A 23793-nucleotide genomic window follows, 5' to 3' on the forward strand; every position below is an offset into this window, starting at 1 on the left:
CATAAAACGTTCCAGAGAGCCTGCATTCCCCTGCCTTTCCCAGGGCTGACAAACCATTTGATATCTTCTGCGGGTGCCATGTTGCTGGGGCTACAGACTAAGCCGATGTAGGGCCAAACCTATTGCTATTCCTAGCAGTACCATCTATACGGACTGGTGGAGAACTGGAGGCCGGACCGGAATTACAGAGCAGCTGAGTAGATGTTATGGGCTCTTTTTTTAACTTATATCTTGTAAGTGTGAAATTTTATGCAGTCAGGGATCTGACTATAAAAAAACCCGTACAGTGAATCATGGTTGTGCTTGTCTCTTTTTTCTGTTCCGGATGATCTAACTACAATCAAGATCTTACGATTAGCTGCACCGGAAAGGATTCAAAGAAACACCTGCAAGAGAGTGTTCGATATTTATGTGGACCCAATATCCATACATTTGGACATACTTGGAAAGAAATTTATTGGGACATCTGGGACTCACCCATCTCAGTGATAATATTCTATTTACACATTTGTTGTGATTCCAGTAATAACATTATTTGCACTGTTCATATTTTTATTTTATTTTTTGGTTTAGAACTCTGATACCTTATTGTTTATTTTATTTGAATAACACCTTAATATCTTATAGGCTGTGTAATATCAGTTAAACAGTCCCCCATACAGCTCTACTTAGAGTTTACATCAGGCTATTTTTACTCTTGTCTGTTTAGTTGCGCTGCTTAGTGTAGATATTTAACAAAGTTTGTCTGTTGTAGACAGACAGTCACCTTTTTTGGATTCTATTTTTCAAAATGTCTGCGGAAAAGTTAATTTTCTAATAAATTTGTGAAGATCAATAAACAAATCGAAGGGGATGGGGCCTTGGGCAGGGGCAAAACTAAGCCCTTTTCTTAATACATCTAATTCTCTTTAATTTAGGGAGATTGAAGACAAATTAAATATCTTGGCTAATTGTTTAGATGTTGTTTGACTGTGTGCTTCCTTTTTGAGTTTCAAGCTGCCACTCTACCCCCTCGTGTTCCTCGTCTAGTCGTTTTCCCTTTTTTTCTAGTCTTTTCTATTGTGGTTGACGTCTATTTGTTTTTCTTGCGGTGGAGTCCCTATAGAATTTTGTAAATCTCAATGTATGGGTATTTTCTTTTTTTTTGGGGGGGGGGGGGGGGGATACCTAAAAAAGGTGAACGAGAAGAGGAGGCATTTCCAAAGTGTCCCCGATTACGCTTCTGGTATGGATAAGATGTATTTTGTTCCTTCCATACCTATGATTTATTGTAGTTCGGGTGGTTGTAACCATTGTAATGGTTGTAATTGTCATAATTTGTATTATTATTATGTATGTTCTTATTTTTATAATGATAATGGTTATATTGTCTGTGTGACTGTGAATCTAAGTTCTGTTTTTGGGAATGATTCTCCCATGTTTGAGATATCTGTGTTGGGTTATTTTTATTACTATAATTTCTATTTATATAATTTTTATGATAGGGGGGGGATTTTGGTTGTTAGTTGAATTAAATCTATTTGATCTTTCTATGCAATTAAAGGAATATCTTCTATCCTGAAGCTGCCTTTGATATGTTTTAAAAAAAAAATGTTGAAATGTTTTTACTAGTAGATTGAGGTTTATTTTATTTTTGACCTATAGTTGCTCTTTATGTTGTGGCAGTAGAGGGACAGGGACTTTGATATCATACCATGTATTATCTCCAATATTTTCACCCACCCCCTCCCTTAATTAAATTTAGACTCATGCCAATCTGAGAATTTTTCTCTTTTTCTTAGAGTCTGTTTTGTTCAAATCTGTGGATTTTCTTTTTATTTTCATCATCTAGTTCTTTGTATAGAACGTCTCCCTTATGTGGCTTTAACCTTTTTCTTAGGTCTGCAATTTGTGAGGTGATCTGTTGGACTTTGTATTGTCTGTATCTAATCGCTATGTTCATGAGTGCAACAGAGGTTTCATCTAAAGCAGTCTCACATTTAGACCAGTATTCAACATCTTTCTATTCGAAGATGGCTTGTTTAAAGAGTTTAAGACTAATGGTAATGAAATGGAAAAATTGTCTACACAATGATGGTAATGTTTTCAATAAGTGTGTTTTCTTATTGAATAGTTTCTCATTAAGTAGATAATAGATGAGTTGTAAATGTACATGTTTGTATATATATGTGTAAATATGCATGTAGTGTTCTGTCATTTCAAATAGTTTATAGTATAATCCATATGTAATTATAGTGTTTATATGTGTGAAATGTTCTACCATTTCCAATGATATATAATTTAGTCCACAAATAGATTAACATATCTGCGGTTGATGCCCATGGGGTATATGGTGGCTAGTTGGAAAATCCAATAGACCTCCCTTCTCAAGAGTAATTTTAATCTGTCACCTCCCTGGGAATTCTTGTCTATATGATGTTCTATACCCACAAATGAGAAATTTAAAGTACCTGTTAGATGTTTATGAAAGTGCTTGGCTAAGGGTATTCTTGCAGTTTCTTCTCCTATAGAAATAAGGTGTTCTCTAATCCTGTCTTTAAGGGGACGGGTGGTAATGCCTACATATTGAAATTGGCACTGTTTCCAAGTAACTAAATAAATGACAAATGTCGATGAAAATGCTTGGCTAAGGGTATTCTTGCAGTTTCTTCTTCTATAGAAATAAGGTGTTCTCTAATCCTGTCTTTAAGGGGACGGGTGGTAATGCCTACATATTGAAATTGGCACTGTTTACAAGTAACTAAATAAATGACAAATGTCGATGTACAGTTAATTCTACTTCTGATATTGTCTTTCCTGTATTAGTTGAGGTGAATATTTTACTTTTATTAGTAAATGTACATGATTTACATGGAACATGGCCACATTTGAAAAAAAACTAAAGTTGGGGTAAGCCAGTTCCTTTGTCTTACTTCACTATCAATAAATTTCTTCTTAACTATGTCTATGTTGGTTGCTCTTTTTGCCACATATTTAATTTTATTGTTTAGTTTAAATTTGATTGTAGGATCTCCATTTAGAACTGGTAAATATTTTCTGATAATTCCAGAGATGTTGTAAAATTGTGTACTATATTTAGTTGTAAAATATATTACATCTGTGTCTGGTGAGTTGTTAGGATCCCTATTGTATTGGTTTGATTGGAATTGGATGTGTTCACTGGATTATTTATAGGATTTTTAATATTTTTTTATGGTTGATTTGTTTAAATAGTGATTGACTGTTTGTTTGGGCAACTAGTGAGCTTATACTTTTAAGTGCGGTTTTGTTATATCCTCTCGCCACCAGTCTATTAAATCAATATTTTTGCTTCTGTATTGTATATTTGCAAAGTTGAACAATTTCTGCGTAGACGGAGAAATTGTCCTTTAGGTATTCCTTTTCTCATATGAGGTGAATGGCATGAATCTGCTCTCAAAATAGTATTTCTGGAAACAGGTTTTCTGTAGTTTGAAGTGATTATGTTGTCATTATCATCATGTTGTAAATTGAGATCAAGGTATACAATTTTCAAATCATTCGTATGGTATGTAAATACTGGGTTGAGGTCAATATGGTTCAAATGATCTATAAATTGAGGAATGGTTGTGCGCTCCTGATCTCTATAAATGAGGATTAGATCATCTATAAATCTGCCATATGCTACAATTCTGTCACCGAGGGGACAGTCACCCCCAAAGATGTGGCTGTTCTCAAAATAGCCCAGCTACAAATTAGCATATGAGGGGGCAAACTTTGCCCCCATGGCTGTGCCACATCTCTGGAGGTAATATATCCCCTCAAACACAAAATAGTTATGAGTCTACAGATAACAAGTGATCTCTGTTAGAAAGATAAATGAACTTGTCTGGATAATCTGTATATCTTTCCAGCATATATTTAAAGCTTTTAATCCTTCTAGATGAGGAATGCTGGAGTAGAGGGAGGAGGCATCTATGGTCAGCCATTTAAACCCCCTCTCCCATTTAAATTTTGTCTAATTTGTTTATTAAATGTATACTATAAAGTATGTAGCCTGGAAGAGATTTGACTTGAGATTTATGGGAAGTTGGAGTAATACTTAAAAGCTTTGCTGGGGTGTTCTTTGTCTCCTCCTAGTGGCCAGGTGTTGAATTCCCACTAGTAATTAGAATGGATTCGTGGACTCTCTATGCCACTGGAAAGAAAGTTGGTTTTATTCATTGCAGTTACATCTATTAAATAGCATTAAAACATCATGCCTACTCAGACAGTATATATTGCATCTACGATAGCTACATTTGCTTATATTCTGTTGAATAAAGGTCAATGCCAATTCCCTGAGCCGCAACAGGGTTTGAATGATGGTGTATGGGCAATGTGTACATATATTCTGTGCACTTTATCACTGAAACAGTAACAATGTTTAATAGAAGCATTTTTCTAATATATGTGAATTGCAAAAATACTTCTATATAAAAACTTAATACTGCCAGGTGCATTTCAATTATAGGTTTAAAATCTATGTAAATACATAAAAGTAATTTTTATTATGTCCATTTAAAATACTTACTAGAATGAAAAAAAAAAAAAAAGAAAAAAAAAAACCCTGTCAAAACACGCAATTTAAAGATATTAAAAATAGATTTGCTGTGCGGTACAAGCTGCGCAGAGACCTAGCCTCCAGAAATTCCAAAAAATACAGCTTCATTTTTTAATTAAAAAAAAAAAAAAAAAAAGTGACATTAAACACTTACAAGATTGTAATAATGAATGTTTATTTCATGTGTATTAAAAATTCTCTACAATATACTTTCATTGTGTACTTTGTCCCTTTTCCAGTAATTCAATTCTGCCCTTTCTGATTCCTGTAAAAAGTGGAAGTGAAGACACTCCAGGTATGGCACTGATATATTCTACACAGTCGTTGCTTGCACACTCTAGTGACCCATTTATAACCGTTACTAGTTGGCTTCAGCAATGAAACCTAGGTTACAACATGGAGGTGCCCATTGCTTTATGCACAGTTACTATTTCAGTAGTTAAAAAAAAAAAAACGAAACACAACACACCAATGTATGTCATCAATACATCATATCTAGCATTTTTTTACGTTTTAAATTTCCCTTAAAGAAAAGATATTCTAATGTACATATCCCGTGCTTTCGTTTGTTAGGAGTATGTAATAATTTCATTAGATAACCCTTTGCGAGAGGTAAACACATAAGAACATGGTACAGTTCTCAGGATCCGCAAGCTTTGCTTCTCCCAAACAGGACACAGGCTGCTCCTCCTTATTGGCTCACCAGCTATACCTTGCAATGATTGCGGCTTCTGAAAAGGACATTATATGTGTTTAACCACTTTGTGGGGGTTAAAGGGACAGAAAACACGGAGCAGCAAGAGCTGTACAGTTACAAGGTACATAAATACAGTGATATATTTTTCAAATTTGTAACATAAACCTTATTTTGGTGTGGGTATAAATAGGACACTGTCTGTGTATAGGTTATGTCTATGAGAAAACGCCTGTAGGGGGCGCGAAACGGGTCAGGCGTCTTGTCAGTCTTTCCTCCATTATGGACGTTTGTCTTTATCTATTTTTCAAGCAAAAAATTTGAAATTTTTTTTACAGAACCTTTTTGTAGTACCCGCTTGTTCCTTCTCCAAACCTTATTTTTTTCCTAGCTTCTTTCATTTGTTTAATGTTTTTTCTCGTGTCCTGATTAAAAGGTTTAAAGATTAACTATTCCTGGTGCCGCATTTTTTTTTTTTATTGCCTTGACTCTTTGGGGAAGTGTCTCCTCCATGGCAGCTAGCACGGCACTACGCGATGTGCTAAACTCCTATTCTGCTTTTCTAACTATTTGGATATAGACATACAAAAAAAGAAAAGCACATTGTGCCCTGTAATGTGATTAAAGGTCACCACTTATGGTATTATATTAGATGGACTAGTATATCTTTAGTCATACCAAACTTTATTTTTAAATGCACAGTCATACTGGTCAAACACAATCACTGCCAAGGTTAATAACCACTGTAAAGGTAAGGTTGGGTTAAATAAGCACTTATCTAGTGCTGCAGCAAAAAGCAGGTATTAGTTATGACTAGGCTCCTTCAATCGGGAGTCAATTTTAACAAATTAGCGTATAAAAAGCAGATGCTGCAGCTATAGCAGAAATATGTATATCATATAACATTAACACCAAATAATATCAACTAGTTATTTGCCAATCGTCTGCCATTACTAGTTGATCCTCCAAATTATTTTATTAAGGCTCCTGGACAGCATGCGATAGGACCAATGGTCAATAAGGAAAACTCTGCTTCAAAGAGAACAGTCTCTCGATCTCTTGAAAGAAAAAAAATCAGTCAGGATATCCAAAGTTTTTTTTTGTGAATCTTAAAATATATAAAAACATAAGTTTAAACAAAGTTATAAATCTGTACATGACAAACATTATGTAGTATATATGCTAGCATACACACATTCAGCCTGTCATGTGACCTTACTGACTAGACAAGCACCCCATATAGACCAACAGGTACAAAGTAGATGTAAATTCATGTGCAGATTAAAGGGACATGAAACCCACATTTTTTCTTTCATGATTTAGAAAGAGAATGCAATTTTAAACATCTTTCTAATTTACTTCTATTATCTAATTTGTTTTAGTCTCTTGATATTCTTTGCTGAAAAGCATATCTAGATATGCTCAGCAGCTGCTAATTGGTTGCTGCACATAGAAGCCTCGTATGATTGGCTCACCCATGTGCATTGCTTTTTCTTCAACTAAGGATATCTAAAAAATGAAGCAAAATAAATAATAGAAGTAAATTGTAATGTTGTTTAAATTTGTATTCTCTATCTGAATCAGAAAGAAAATTTTTGGGTTTAGTGGCCCTTTAAGCAGAGACTTGGTATACGTACAAAGTGGATAAACAAAATATATTAAATGAAAATATTCATAATTAATGTTCAGTATCAGCCAGATAAAAACGTCTGTGCATACATATAAAATTACTCATACAACAGGTATAAAAGATACCAAAATCTCATTACTAAAGGATCTCCACTGCTAATTAAAATAATCATGATCAATGTTCAGTATTGAATATTATAACATTTGTGCATAGATATAAATACACAAAATATAGGCATAAGAGAGATACCAATATATTTGCTCTCTAAAGTATCTCCACTGTTGTACTAAAATACAGAGAAATCCTGTATGACTGCTTTTGTAATTAAGCATACAGAGTAATATACATGAAAGGTATTTACCTAAAGGAGTATATATTATTGTGTACACTAATAGCATAGAACATATAATGTCTTGCATATCTACAGAGACAGAAGTTCATGCAACAAACAAACAGCTTCTAGATATTTGCATATAATAATATTCTATTTGCAAGAGTATATAAAACCCAGACTGACATACAATCTATAGGTTTACATCCCCTGGCAATAATGGGAGTACAAAGCTTAAATTGACTTATAAAGAAGTATTAATAGTGCAGATAGTTTAACAACATGATAATGGCACCATACATCATTATGTTCAGTAGATAAATGAACATATTATAGTAAATTGTGTACACTACAGATCACAAAAGAATGTGCTGAGGTATACAGCTGCCTAAAGGTTATCAAATCTGAACCCTTAGGGCTAGATTTATCAAAGCTGAGGCGTACAGGGGCACGTATATGTGCCCCTGTACGCCTCAGCTCGCCTGTGGTGGGGCGACATTACCCGCAGGTAATCAACATTGCACACGAGCGCAATTTTTCGCTTGTGTGCAATCCCGCCCCCTGCCTGCACACAGCCAATCACGAGTGGGCAGGAGCAGTCAATCTCCTCGGTCGGACTCGACCGCGGAGATTGAATTTAGCCACCTTAGAGGTGTCGAAAAGCTTAAAGGAAGCAGCGGTCTGGTGACCGCTGCTTGATAATTTACGGCGAGCAAGTTCTTGTGAGAACTTGCAGCAGTAGGGCTTTGGTAAATAGAGCCCATTATATATAGAGATAGATAGATATATTACACACACACATACATATAGCATGTAGCGCTTTATTAGCAGAGGGTATATACACACACAGCATGTAGTGCATATTAGCAGAGTTTAATAAGAGTATAAAACTCAATAATAGCTACAAAATGTCGCCATAGCCTTTCTAGCTATTCTTATACTCAGTAGGCAAAATTAGTGCAAAGAGAGTAAATAATACCTTAAAGCAGTGTTTTTCAACCAGTGTGCCGTGGCACACTAGTGTGCCGTGTGAGATCCTCAGGTGTGCCACGGCAGACTGACAACAGTGTGACATTTTTTAAACTTTGCTTGTTTTTTACTCCCAGTGCAGGGGTAGTTTGTAGGAGGCATGGCATAACAGCACAATACATACAGTATGTGTGTATATATATATGCTATATTAGGCTACAATGTGTGATTTTTTTTTTAACATTTTGGGATGGTGGTGTGCCACAGGATTTTTTTTTTTTTTAAATAATTTTTTTATTGAAGTTTAACGTATAGATTAACAAACAAGCTTCGCCCTGAGGCCAAAATTACACCAGTGTAAATAATACATTGTCTATAAATTGACATTATTAGGAAGAGAAAAACAGGATATACATGTAACAATATAATCACATATCAAATCGCAACCTGAAAATAGACAATAAGTTTAGGCGAGGTGGAATATAACTTCATTTTATGTTATATTATTAATGAATGATCTCCACAGTACTATAGAAAATAATCAATAGAGTATCAGAGTTAGGGATGTCAGGCTGTGGAGAATTCGCTTATGCGTCAGCCACTCTTGGGCTGAGATATACAAGGGGAAGGGGATATTCAGCGGGTATGCACCACTATACATATAGGGGGAGGGGGGGGAGCCTTATATGAGTATGCAAAGTTTAGAGTATGTGCTGGGAACTTAGAAATGTCCAAGAAGGGGGTCCTAGGACTGTCTAGGGAATATTATATCTAATAAATAGCGGATTAGGGTATTCCCTGACGATAGACTTCCCCTCTATTAATATGATTGTACCTATAGTGTTAAAGGGAAGTTAGTTAGTAGAGGGACATTATCAGGGCGTAGAATGGCTTAACACTGTCATCACAGCAAGACTTATAAACTACGGGCCGGGAGATTATGAGCATAGGTTGATTTTGACCATAGTGAAGTTCTGTAAGAGCGGGGTAGATAGAAAGTGTAGATCAGGGCTTAAAGTGGCTTAGCATTGTCATCACCGTAAGGTTTGTAAGCTATGGAACAGAAGATTAGGGGATTATGTTGGTTGTGACCAGAATAAGGTTATGCAATAAGGGGTAAATTAGTAAGTATGGGGCATAAAAGACTTCTGGGTGAGCTCCTCTCCTGGGGAAGTGCTAGCTATAAGCGATGTGGGAAAAAGGAGTAGGGATATGACCCGCAGACAACATGTACCGGCGGGAAAGGGAAGAGAGGAGCTCAGCAAGGGCAGACAATTTGTGCAACCGATTAGCTCTACATAGGGGGTATGCCATTAACTAAAACATGCAACTTTGAATACAAGCTGTACAAGCTGTAGGGCGTCACTGATAAATATCAACAATAATATAGACATTCCCACTTATGATTAGGAGTTCCCTATCATACAAAACATTAAACATGAGTAATAGAATTATGAATTTGTTTATAAACTAGCTAAATTGTCAAGCACGCTGACAATTGGAAACTAAAACATATAAATGAACCTAATGCATATATAATCTACATTAGTGCGATCAGAAGGGTAGCATTTTTCAGAGCCCAGGCCACATGTTAACTGTAATATTGGATGGTAAACTAGGGCAAAAAATATTTATTGAACACTTGGGTATATAGTATAATAGGTGAAAATAAGCTTTCAACTGTAAAAATTGTAATGCCACTGCTCCAAAATGGACTTATTCAAATATGTAAATAGCATAAAACACCATGTGTCACCAACGTGAAAATATAGCTAAAGTAGGCTAAGGAACATACCTGGGTATGACATTTATTATTCTACACAAGCTAAGCCTGTATTTTAACTGACCCAGTCAAATAAACAAGTGCTTAATACTGTGAGTTAAAGTAGTAACGATGCAGCAATAAAAGAGGATTAAGGTGAATGTATTCATGTAATATAAGCTAAATACAGGTCAGCCAGAAATATGGAACTTAAATTTTCTGTTTCAGATCATAGACCAGCATTAATAATGAGACCTAGAGTAGGAGAGGTTTGCTATTATCTGGTTAAGCTAACTAAACAGGCTATACTGCAGCAGGTATGCAGCACATAGTAGACATATTTATTAGTTGCACTACTGCACTCATTCATTAATAGGTACAAGAGCTTACTGGCAAGCTAGTGCCTTTGCTAAAGCATATCAACCTGCTTGTCAGTGTATAGGAAAATGAGAGCTCACATGCAGCCACTAGAGCTGTAATAGTATATATTTACATAGAGGACTAAATAGCAGCTCATCACTCCACAGGTTAAATAGGCGTATGAGAAAATATATAAATATATAACACTTAAGAAAATAGTAATAATTTCCACATGTAAAAAAGGTAACATAAGCCATCAGAGAGATGTGAACTATACCAAAGTGGATCTCAATACACCAATAACGTTTTATTGACATAAATAGCTAAAGTCAAACATGGCTCTGGGAGCAACGGTCCTGAATTGAAGTAGGCTGTCCTCCATTGTGTGGCCTGTAGATTTCTTGCAAGCCTACATCTCAAGTGTCCAACTTGTGCCCCATATCATAACCTCATCAAGGTCTGAGAATCATATTATCACAGTCGACTTTCACATGTTAAATACTAATACTTATATAGCTGGACATGTCACAAATCAGAGTGAAACTAGGTGGCGTATATTATGCGGGGTAATGAAATAGTCCTCCATGAACCTCAGACATCAAAGACCATCAAAAAGGCCTGGTATGTGCAACCAGTGTCCCACACTCAAATCAAGGTATCGAGCCACTATTAATCATAATAGAATGTGGGGAGCTGCACGGTACTTTGAGGTCTCATTCAATTCCTCTCCTAGAATGTCCAGTCCCTTTTCTGTTAGCGCTAAACCAGAGGCGGACAAAACAGAAGTCAAATGAGCGCCTAGCCTTCTTTGCATTTTTACAAACTACAGTAGGTAGCAGTTCGCTAAAGATATGCATTGTGCTGTCTGCACCGCTGATAGTCTCACCCGGTCTGGCTCGTTGTGTCACTGCTCTCGTGGGAAGGCGCCCGGTAATAGTATGGCTCGTCTTGTCATCAAAGGTGAGAGATGAAGTGTTTAAGCTGCTTGCTTGGGTCATCCTCTTCCTCTGTATGAGGAGTGTCTTCGGTTGAGATAAGCGATGTGGCTCCAATTTAGTAATAGCAGCGGAGGACTGCAAGCGCCGCTTAGTAGTGATCTGTGGGGATTCCCCTTGTTGTAGGTGGCCACCAGTCACGTGGTGTGGATCTACTGCCAGTAGTGGTGCCGGGTTTCTTCCCGTTAGTCTGGGCAGGTTATCGGATAATCCCCGGCTGGGTCTCCTCTCTCGCGGTCTATCTGGGAGGTGTTGTGCAGATAGTGTAGTCTCAGTCAAATCCCCCTTGCTAGCGTCCGAGCTGGGTGAGGAAGAGACGCCATCTTGACAGCGCAACTCTGCAAAAACAGCTCTCAAGCTATAGAATTGGCTTGCTCACATATATCTGCGAGTAGAGCAACAAGGTTCAGGGAATAGGCTGCCATTCTTAGCGTGAAGTAAGGAACAAATGTAGGTACAAAAGGCTGTTTGGAACAGGGTTTTAGTAGTCTGGCTTCAGGAGCTCCATTAATGTGCGTCTTTTCTCTTAGGCAGCTGGCTCCGCCCCCCGCCACAGGATTTTTTAATGTAAAAAAGTGTGCCACGGCAAAAAAAAAAAAAGGTTAAAAATCACTGCCTTAAAGGGACAGTCTAGGCCAAAATAAACTTTCATGATTCAGATAGAGCATGTAATTTTAAACAATTTTCCAATTTACTTTTATCACCAATTTTGCTTTGTTCTCTTGGTATTCTTAGTTGAAAGCTTAACCTAGGAGGTTCATATGCTAATTTCTTAGACCTTGAAGCCCACCTCTTTCAGATTGCATTTTAACAGTTTTTCACCACTAGAGGGTGTTAGTTAACATATTTCATATAGATAACACTGTGCTCGTGCACGAGAAGTTATCTGGGAGCAGGCACTGATTGGCTAGACTGCAAGTCTGTCAAAAGAACTGAAAAAGGGGCAGTTTGCAGAGGCTTAGGTACAAAATAATCACAGAGGTTAAATGTATATTATTATTATAACTGTTAGTTATGCAAAACTGGGAAATGGGTAATAAAGGGATTATCTATCTTTTAAAACAATAAAAATTCTAGTGTAGACTGTCCCTTTAAAGGCAAAGTCTACACCAAAAATGTTATTGTTTAAAAAGATAGATTAACGCCTTTACCACCCATTCCCCAGCTTTACACAACCAACACTGTTATATTAATATACTTTATAACATTTAAACCTCTAAAAAAGGGACAGTTTAACAGAATTATTGTTTTAAAAAGATAGATAAATTCTTTATTACCCATTCCCTAGTTTTGCATAACCAACACTTTTTACCATCATTTTACGGAAGAGATTTTTTGGGGCGTTTCATATCCCTTTAAGTTTCCATTGGAATGTCCCTATAAAGGTGGCCAAAAATTGTAATTATGTCATTTATATATAGCCTCCAATGGCTAAATTATTATATATGTTATATTTTTAGTGACTTCTGCTTTATTTTATTCAGGATGGAATAGTGTTTCTGAGCCTACCTTATGTTCTCCAGGAAAGAGCTAAATCTCAACAAAAAGGGATACCAATTAAAAAGATGTAAATTTGATAACAGAAATACATTTGTAATTTTGTATTATAATAAATAAAAAATGTTTGGGCATGGAAATAAGTCCAGGTATCTAAGTATATAGTGGATTCATTAAAAACTGAGAAACCAAGGAGCATTTTTTAGATATTTTACTTCAAAATAAGAATTTTTGCTAAACTCTTTCCAAAAGTAATATCACTTAAAGATACACAAGAGGTTAAATCAAATGTATTTAGTTTTATAGCTATGGTTTTTGAAAGAGCATACCTAGGGGTAGGCTAAGGAGCATGCATGTGTTTGAGAACTATATGACAGCTATGTTAGCAACAATGGCCTAGATTCAAAGATGTTATGGAGGTTGTCATGTAGCCTTGCTGAGAAGGTGAAATCATGTTTAAAGTGAAGGTCAATTTTGATGAATTAGTGCCCGGTTTTTAATAATCCTATTAAAAACAAGGGAACTTTAATTCATCAAAATTGACATTTCACTCCTTTTCTTCAAAAGCTTACCTTTTATTCCTGGCAGCCGCCGTCGGAAGCCTGTGCAGACGTCAGAAATGACGAATCCGGCTTCCTCCAATGAAGGCTTCCCCCCGGGGGAATCTTGGTCTGATGCAACACCGTGATTAGAGAAAGCCGAATTAGTCATTTTTGACCCGCGAAGACAGCTTGCGACGGAGGTGGAGGAAGCGCTGGTGCGGCTGTCAGGATTAAAAGGTAAGCTTTTGAAGAAAAGGAGTGAAATGTCAATTTTGATGAATTAAAGTGTCCTTGTTTTTAAAAAGATTATTAAAAACTGGGCACCAATTCATCAAAATTGACCTTCACTTTAAAACTGACTGGGCATCACTTCACCTATATTTTCTACACATTTGTTAGACATTCCTTTCAATAACATATACAGTTGCATTAAGTGCCTGATATATGAAATGACAAAGAGAACAAACAAACTTAACCACAAGTTCTAAAACACATTGAAATGCTTGCAAGTGTAAAATAACTGCATGCCTGTTGTGTTATGGAAAAAGCAGTCTCACTGGGTAGAACAGAGAATGAGAAACTGGCTGTGAGTGTTCTGGGGACATAGTTAATCTGTATCACCTACACCACAATGCTAATCACATGGAACATACATTGCTCTTGTGAATTCAAGACTCACCGTTGTGTCTGGATTTTGCAAACCTAACAAAAAGGTGTTGAAGATTATTCTCACTTTGGCATACAAAGCCATCAACTGCACTGCTCCCCCCTACATCTCAGACCTTGTCTCAGATACTCTCCCTCCCGTCCACTTCGCTGTGCTCACGATCTCCTACTCTCCGCCTCTCGTTACCTACTTACATTCCTGTTTACAAGACTTCTCCAGACTGGCTCCCATCTTATGGAACTCTTTGCCTCGCTCCACAAGACTCTCCCCTAATTTTGAAAGCTTCAAGCTCTCCCTAAAGACTCTACTGTTCAGGGATGCATACAACCTACACTAACCTTTCCTAACTCTATTGCTATCCCCTTGAACCCCTTAGCATGTAAGCCTATAAGCCCAGCCGTTTGTAGATCACCTTCATAAAAGCTGACTACAACAGTGCAACTCTCGGCAGAGCCCTCTACCCATTTGATCCCTATAAATGTTATCCTGTATATTAACTATGTTTGTAGCGCTCTACAAATTCCTGATAATAATAAACTGAATTCTGGCATCAACTTATTCAAAGGAACAGTAAAAGTACAGAATAATGTTATATAATTCTGCACACAGTGGACTGAATGTAGTCGCTCCAGCTACCAGACCTGGAACGAGCTACATTTAGTCCAATAGCGCGATCGGGCATGATGTGACTAGCCAGCACGCCCGCGAATAGTGCTTTTGAAATCCAAGATCCGCTCAAGCCTGGAGCGGAGTCCAGCTTTAGACTAAACATAACTGGCAATGCTTGTAATTTATGAAGTTACCGCTAATATAATGTTATATAATTCTGCACTATGTGCAGAATTATATAACATTCTGTATGTTAACTGTCCATTTAAAAACTTTAGGATTGTTCTTTAGCCGTCTAATTTTATGAAGCCTTAAATAAGTCAGAGATTAAGAAATCCATTTAAAGTGAATGTAAATTTTGATGCTAAAGTGCCCGGTTTTTAAAACTTCAATTAAAAACAGGGGCACTTTAATTCATCAAACTTTATATTTCACTTGTGTTGTGAAAAAATACTTACCTTTTAATCTTCACAGCAGCTCCAGCTTCCTCCACCCGTTTCAAAGCCTCTACCTGGGTCTAAAATGAGGCATCCAGCTTCCTCCAATCACAGCGTTGAATCAGACACCGATTCCCCCGGGGGGAAGCTGTGATTGGAGGATGACCTATCAATCATTTCTGACATCAGAAATGGCTTGTGAGACCAGAGGAAGCTGGAGCTGCTGTGAAGATTAAAAAAAGGTAAAAAAAAATTTCACATGTATATTTTGATGAATTAAAGTGCCCCTGTTTTTAATCGAAGTTTTAAAAACCGGGCACTTTAGCATTAACATTTACATTAACTTTAAGCAAGACAGTAATACAAACAAAAATGTTACAATTCAGAACGATAACTCTAGAAATTACATAAAATGTTACCATTCCTGAAAGAGACTTAAAGAATAGTCAGTAATTCACATTGTTTTTTTCACACCCAAAAATACATCATACCATTTGTTACCTTTAAAAACATAAGGACACTAGTGTAACTCAAGTACTGAGCCAGTTAGACAGGTACCTGTCAGCTTTCAAGAAAGTAGTTTAGTCATTGACCAGTCCATTCTCAAATGGCATAATTTTCACATTAGGTGATTTTATATGGGATACAATAAACTGAATGGCAACTGTCCCTGTACTCCAATACCAAACCTCTAGGGTACACTAGCAGTCCAGGTGTGTGACTTACCGAAAATACAGCATTTTGAAGGCCGAATGGTATAGGAGTGAGACGAGCCAATGCCACTACCTTGAGCCCGCTGCCCCCTTCTACAACACGTATGACAGCTCCTAGTTTCTGGCTGCTCTCGATTTTGCTTAGCACCCAGTTGGTCAGCAGCTTCTTGCAAACCAGATGGGCTATGAAAGTTCCAATCAGCACCCCAACGATGACCAGTCCTATGCCCAGGAAAAGGCCATACAGGTACCCAGCCGCCACGTTGAGCACAATGTACCCCCACACGCAGGGCAATGACACCAGAATGAAGCCCACGATGAAGAGCAGCACGCCAACCAGACTGTCCAGACTCTCTACCCACAGCAGCAGGTCCTTCAGGTAATGTCTCGCCAGGGCCAGGGAGGCGCAGCACACCCCGGTCAGGGCGCAGAGCAATACAACGCTCCGGCACCAGCACATCCCTGGGCAGCTCCAGGGATCCCCCGTGGAGGAAACCTCGGGCTGCACGAGTAAGTAATGGGGCTGGCCACATCCTGCTGTGTCCGTACCAAGCTGACTGTCTGGAGGTTCCCGGCCGCGCATCCAGCGACCTAGCGTCTGCCGGCCGTGAGAGACGAGGAGCTGAAGCGCGGAGCCCAACATATTGGGCATAGAGTAGCAGCAAGTTGACGAGCACCTTCCCCGTGGCGATGTAAAAGCTCAGAATCCCCACCACAATAAATCCATGTCCCGAAGCTTTCTACACCACTGCTCGCTTCTCAGCATCTCGCTACGTTATCAGCCCGGCCAATTTGCAGGGAAACGTCGAGTCCAAAAGCAGAGGTTTCAGATGGGGGCGTGCCCAGAAAACTGACAACGTCACATAACGACCACCGTCCTGCCTTTCCTCGCTGATAGGGGGCGGAGTCTGCATAACGTCAGCGATAGGCCCAGCCTCCCTGTGTATGAATGGTGTATGTGTATAGGCGATTTATCTTGTCCTGTGCGAGCCTCATGGCTGGTATAGACGCCTACACGGGAGGTATAGTCAGGCCTACGCTAGCTACCCCGCCCCTTGTCTCCGTGGAAGCACCGCCCCCACATAATTCACACTGCTCTGTCTGCACTGCTGTCAGCTGGGGAATGTGTGATGAAAAGGGAAGATTGTCACTTACAGATGTAACGATAAATCATGTGCAGCACGGTTCAGAGAGCCACGGTTGGTCATATGGGCAAAGCCATACGCGTAGTTTTTATGTAAAAAGGGAATTAGCGTGATCTGTAATACATATGTATGGAGATACATAAACCAAGAAAGAAGCCTGAAAACCACGTAAAAACGTATATGTGTTTAAACCAGTGCTCTCCAAACTGTGTGTCGTGACAGTGTGTAGGTGTGTCCCTGCTTCAGCACAATTTTTTTTTAATTTAAAAAAAAAAATTTTTGGTTTCCGACTTTTCACCTGCCTGCTATGCATGTCACATGGTTGACACTTGATTGATACCTAGTGGGTCACAGATCATCTTAACCTATTGGCGCAGCTCAGCGGGAACTGAAACTATTCCCATTGGCGGCTTTGATGGCACATTGGCTCCTGACTGCACATGTAGTCTCCTCAATTGGCTTGTGACTGCATGTGTAGTCTCCTCAATTGGCTTGTGACTGCATGTGTAGTCTCCTCAATTGGCTTGTGACTGCACGTGTAGTCTCCTCAATTGGATTGTGACTGCATGTGTAGTCAGTGAGCGGGACAGCTGCTTGATGAAATGCGAGTGTCTTTATCTAATATTTCACCAACTATTCAAAAACTGTGTTCATCACATCAACCTCATACATCCCATTAAAAAAAGGAAGTAGTTATTGGTGTTATTTTTTTTTAAATTCTTGCACACACTTACATACTGTTACTTGTACATACATTCCGTTATGCTATCATTTATGTATGTGTCCGTATCTCTTAAAACAAGTTAGTTTAACCTCCTGTTTCCTAGTACAACTGAATTACTGTGTCACGAAAAAATGTAGGTCTAAAAAGTGTGTCACCAACATGAACAGTTTGGAAAACTCTGGTTTAAACCGTACACAATACAGTTGTGGGGAAATTGGCCTTTTTTCACTGTTTCATTATCAGACTCCCCGTATCTGGCCAAAATAGTCAATATGAAGAGTAAGGGCGGCAAATATCTATCAATTTTATGATAAGACAGGAGGCTCCTATTTTGCTTTACTTTCTTTACTTTCTAAACTCCAGCAGTAATAGAAGTACTGAAAAAAAAGAAATATAGTATATCTGGACAACCAATCAGATCACAGTACACAGTAATAAAGCCAGGCTCTGGACAATCCACTTCCTCTTTCTTTTCTGCTCCAGCAGCAAGGTGATGTAAACTTGTTCTGAATTATTTTTCTACAGCATTGCAATTTCTCTTGTACTTTGGAGATTCTATATCTACTTTTCTGACCACTTGAGAGTGGATTATTTTCCTATATCTTTTCTACCTATATTCTTTATATCATACTTTAACACTTTGTTAATTTTCAAAACTGTGTATATTAACACTTTTCGTTTTTACTACATACCGCTTGTCTATTCAATTTTATAATGTAATATAATATGGTTGGTAGCGTAGTGGAACATTAGAACTAAGCAAGTTGCATATCTTCTCAGAATCGTCATCCAGGCGCATTTTTTACCGCCTCGTGGTGCCCCGTCGGCCACCTTGGTAGAGGATTCTGTATACTTGTTTGCTACGCACGCGACATCACACCACGTGACCGTGGCAATCTTGGATCCTATTTTTCCACTATACTACCAAAGATAAACGCAATTTGCAGTGGTTTATGTGTACAAATTATATGCAATAACATACGGCTAGATTACGAGTTGTGCTTTAGGAGGGGTGCGTTAGTTACGTGTACTTTATTTACATTGCGCACTTTTCATAACGTAGGTATTACGAGTCTCAAAACAAACTTGTAACGCGTTGCGGTAACACGACTACTGCGTTTATTTTTTAAGCGTAATCACGGTAGCGTTAAACATTCTCCCATAGAGATCAATGATAAATGAAAGAAGCACGGATTTTTCAGCTAACACTCGATCTCGCAAGAAATACGCACTGCTCTGTCATATTACGTATACGGAATAATGCACAACAAAAACACACATCAAATGTACAAACAACAATCACGCAACATAGCATATACGCATTACACATTCACAATCGGAAAAGAAAAAGAATAAACAACATTTACACTAAAAGAGGAATACAAAAATACCTTACGATCTTGCAACACGGAACAAAACAACACGAAAAAAGAATTGCACACTCATACACAAACAAAACATTCGCATTCAAGATTACAGAACATTAGTACAAAGAAACATTTACAACACTTCACAAATACGACACCATCACAAATATGTATTTGCATTTACAGATAATTCTTTTGGACAATGTTATGCAAAACGATCACTATGACATCATCACATTATACACATTACACAAAAAGTCAATATGAGCATGCGCAAATTCACACAACTAATACACATTGCACACATACTAATTACTAACAAAGCACACCTGAACATACTTTACTTTGCAAACCGGTACATCATTAAACATTTACATAGGGTATATAAGCACGCTACAAGCATGGCTTCTTTGACTGTGTTGCTGGAGGATTTTGTGAGATTAGAGAGATTTAGCGAGTCACTGGTATTGTGAGATTTAGTGTTAGTGAGTGAGTTAGTTAGTGGTAGTGTAAGAGAGTGAGTTAGTGGTAGTGTGAGAGAGTGAGTTAGTTAGTGGTAGTGTGAGAGAGTGAGTTAGTGGTAGTGTGAGAGAGTGAGTTAGTGGTAGTGTGAGATAGTGAGAGAGCGGTAGTGAGCGAGAGTTTGTTTGGATGAGTGTGCGAGTGGTTTGTCTGAATACTTAACACATTTACACGCAAACACATTCAATACATACATAGACTTATCAATAACACTACATACACTCCATACCCCATCCCCTCTCATACTACACTCCATACCCCATTACCTTTCATCCCATACCCCATTACCTTTCATCCCATACCCCATTCTCTGTAACCCATACCCATCCCATAGTTAGATTTTGTTTACAGATCCTCATTTTAGTCTTTTTCTACATTTTTGTCTGTTTAATACCCCTTACCCTCTTTTATTTATATCCCTTTCACACTTTGGGCACTTTTTAATTTTTGTTATTTATTTTTACCCCCTTTCATTTGGGCACATTCACTTTTTGTTTGAGTATGTCGGGAGGGGGGATAGGGGGCAGATTAGCCTGCAGCTATTAGAGCTCATCAGGCAGGAGTTTAGAGAGGAGCTTGTAGAGGAGGTTAGGCAGGAGAGGGTGAGAGGGAGATGAAGAGGAACAGGACAGGAAGGGGGAGAGGAAGAGGGTCAGGAAGCGGTGGGTGGACCCGGCTACTTTGTTCAAGATGAACAAGTGGCTGGGCCAAGTGGCGGGCAGTGTAGAGCTTCACAGTCCAGGAAACAGAGGCTCACATCACAGGGGAAAGACAAGCTGACTAGGGAGGCGAGATATACTATGGATGAGAAGGAGGCCCTCATAGAGGCTTATATGGAGAGGGCTAGGAGGCTGCAGGCTCAGAAGGCCACCCCTAAGGAGAAGAGGAAGCTATGGCTGGAGATCAGGGATGCCGTTAATGCAGTGGGGGTCCATATCAGGGATGTCAAGTCCATACAGAATCGCTACTGGGACTGCAAAATGGAACTCAAAAGAAAGCTCTTAAGAGAGAACCAATACCTAACAGGGACCGGTGGCGGTCCTGAAATGATCGTGGAATATTCCCGATGCGAGGAAATGTTGTGTCCCAGCATCTCCGAGGTGGCCATAATCGGTATCGGAGGAGTCGATACCGGGAACTGCCACTCTCATCTTCCGGTAAGCTCATTTAATAATCTCTTTACATCAAAAATAAAGAATGTATTTAAGTAGTTGATTAACGCAATTACGCTTTTTTTGACATTATTACGTAAACGCATTCACAATTACCTTGCGAAAGTTGCATTTCACGAAAAGCCATCTAGGCTACAGATTAGGTGTGCATTTAAACAGACTGAAAACAAACGCAAAAACACATTCAGATTGACCATATAGATATCAGAAACACGGTTTGGAAAATGCAGAAATCGTATTGATTGTTGTATATGAAAGTGTATTAATGAGGCTGCCTTTGTAATTCTATTGTAAGCAAAAGCATTTACATCTTTATTTGGAACTGTGCTAATATCTCAATTTCTTTCTTTTTACAATATACAGAGTCTGAGCCCGGGGAGGAGGCAGCACAGCACCCACAGGCTCCTCCTTCACCCAGGTATGAGAGTGGTGCAGATGACTCACTACCTCGGGGAGACATGAAAGACATCCCTCTATCCTCATCCTCTGAAGAAGCCCCCACTGCAGAAGAGATCCCTGCAGCAGTCCCTCCTGCACCAGCAACCCGCCGTGCACCAGCAGCCCCTCAGGAGGAGATAGCAGAGCTGCAGATATTAAGAGATTTTCTTGAAGAGATGCATGCCTCCCGGAGGGAACAGGTGGAAAGCAGAATCCAGCTGACAAGCAATCAATGAGATTCGACAAGACCAAAGAGAGATCTTGCATACTCTGAAATATATATTGCAGGTCCTCCGGGAGACGCATAGCGCACCATCTGCTGCTGGGCCATCTGCTGCTGGGCCATCTGATCCTGGGCCATCTGATACCATCTGCTCCTGGCTCTCCTCCATCTCATCCTCAATCTCCTCCTCAGCCGGGTGATCCCAGTACTCCTCCTTCCCCTCTTCCCCAAACATCTCCTATGAGAACTCGTAGGAGGGGCAGTTGCCCCCCCCCCCCAGAGCCTCAGTCTCGTGGGAAGAGGGGAAGGAAGAGGAAGTAATTTTTTTTATATATATATTTAGTTATTTAATGTGTGATGGATAGGTATGTGATGATGTTGTCTTCTTACACTTGTGGAGCACACTCTGTATATAATCTGCTTCTATGGGACCGGGTCCATGGAGGCAGATTGTTTGCAGAGTGTGTTTTACAAGTGTGTGGAGACCACATCATCACATACCTATCCTTGTTGATTACATTGATTGGTTTCTGTGATGTGATGTCCAAACTGTTTCCCTAATCTCAAACAAAATGACCATTACAATTATACATGATGGCATATCACTATTTTGATGCCAACAACACAGCTTAAAGGGACAGTCATAACATTAATTATTGTTGGTTACAAAGAAAACACTTTTTTACGCATTATCAAGTTTGGAAAAACAAGACTTAGAGAAATACACATTTTACTTCTGTGATTAACCTTGTATCTATACCTCTGAAAAATGACCACTTATTTCTGTTCTTTTGACAGACCGGCATTTCAGCCAATCACTGATCAATCCAGGGTAACTATAATGCATGAGCTCCATGTTTTCTATATGAAACACAAAAAATAATGCCCTCTAGTGGTCAAAATGCATTCAGATTAGATGCACTCTTCAAGCTCGAATAAATGAGCAGATGTACCCCCTAGGTTTAGCTATCAACTAAGAACACCAAGAGAACTAAGATAAATTTATGATAAAAGTTTGAGATATATTTTTAACAAATTGCATTTTTTGAGATTAAAATCATTACTGTTTTGCTTGACATGACTGTCCCTTTAAACAAGAACATATGCTAACGTATACTAATCCTTAGAGATTGTTGGTATATCTACACGTACTTGTTCAAACCAGAAAATATTTGAATAGGATACTAAGCCTGTATGCCATATTTCTATCAACGTGTTAAATAAAGTCTATTTTCTTAAAGATACATTATAGTGTTTGAATTATTTAAGAAAGACATTTCATTTAGAAGGAATCTGGTTTCATGTCCTTTTAAGAGTTACATTAGAAATATATGCTCACAGTAATATATTTGGAGATCAGCAATGTGGAAGTCATACATGACACAATACTGAGCATTTATATTAAAGGGACAGTATACACTCATTTTCATAGAACTGCATGTAATAGACACTAATATAAAGAACAAGATGCACAGATACTGATATAAAAATCCAGGATAAAACGGTTTAAAGACTTACTTAGAAACTCTCAGTTTAGCTATGTTGAAAAGTTAGCTGAAAAGCCCATTGCAAGTGTGAAATAAGACACTTCCCCTTCTTTTGCATATGAAAACACCCTTTACACAAACAGGAGCAAGCTAGAGAAGGTAGCTGATGGTACTCACATCAAACTTTGAGGCTTGGTTAGGAGTCAGAAAATCACAGCAATGGTATTTAAAAATAAGCAAACTATACATTTAAAAAAAATTATGGTCTATATAATAGATCATCTACAAAACATATATGCTAAGAAAAAAATTAGTGTGTAATGTCCCTTTAAGAAAAAAGACCAGGACACAACATCTAGAATAAGTAGGCATCTCATATATTTAGCATATGATAAAGGTCAATGCATATTGATTACTTGATTCAAATACAATAGCGCATCTTTAGGAATTAGATATGTAGAAAATTAAACACAACACAGTAATTATTTATAAAAAAGGAAAATATTGTTGACAAACATATTAAACAAGATGGAGTATATTCATGGATTTGCACTTGCCTCAAAATATATTATGCAGGAAAAACATATTGCTTTCATTTGTTTCTTCAACGAGACAGCCATCAAAAGAGATTTTTGTGTTCTTTATCAGCTATGGTTCAACAATGTACATGATTGACACAATCCATACTTGTCATGGTTTTAAACTTGTCTTCTCATTCACAAACGTGGTGTCAGGATTCCATTCCAGCTTTTCTTTTTCACCTAAACTTTCCTGCCTTGCTTCACCACTCCCCTATTTAAGGCATCACAGCACCTTGAACAGGTGCTTAGTTATTGTTGATTTGCAGCTAGAAGCTATGCCAAAATTCTACCTGACTCCTTACTGAGGATTAAGAAAGGATTACAATTTATACCAAAGAACTAAAGATTTAATTTAAAGCCTCTCTTT

At 38.3% G+C, this 23793-nt stretch overlaps 1 protein-coding gene across 1 annotated transcript in view; it reads right to left on the reverse strand.

The window, feature by feature from the left end:
- TMEM64 (transmembrane protein 64) overlaps window positions 1-16621 on the reverse strand; it is a 139771-nt gene extending 123150 nt beyond the window's left edge. Inside the window, exon 1 of the mRNA XM_053715188.1 lies at window positions 15781-16621. Within this exon, the coding sequence (XP_053571163.1) occupies window positions 15781-16419 (639 nt within the window). The 5' untranslated portion in view covers window positions 16420-16621. The remainder of the gene's footprint in view (window positions 1-15780) is intronic.
- Between the last annotated feature and the right edge of the window lie 7172 nt (window positions 16622-23793).

Source organism: Bombina bombina, chromosome 5 (genome assembly GCF_027579735.1).
Source record: "Bombina bombina isolate aBomBom1 chromosome 5, aBomBom1.pri, whole genome shotgun sequence".
NCBI lineage: Eukaryota > Metazoa > Chordata > Amphibia > Anura > Bombinatoridae > Bombina > Bombina bombina.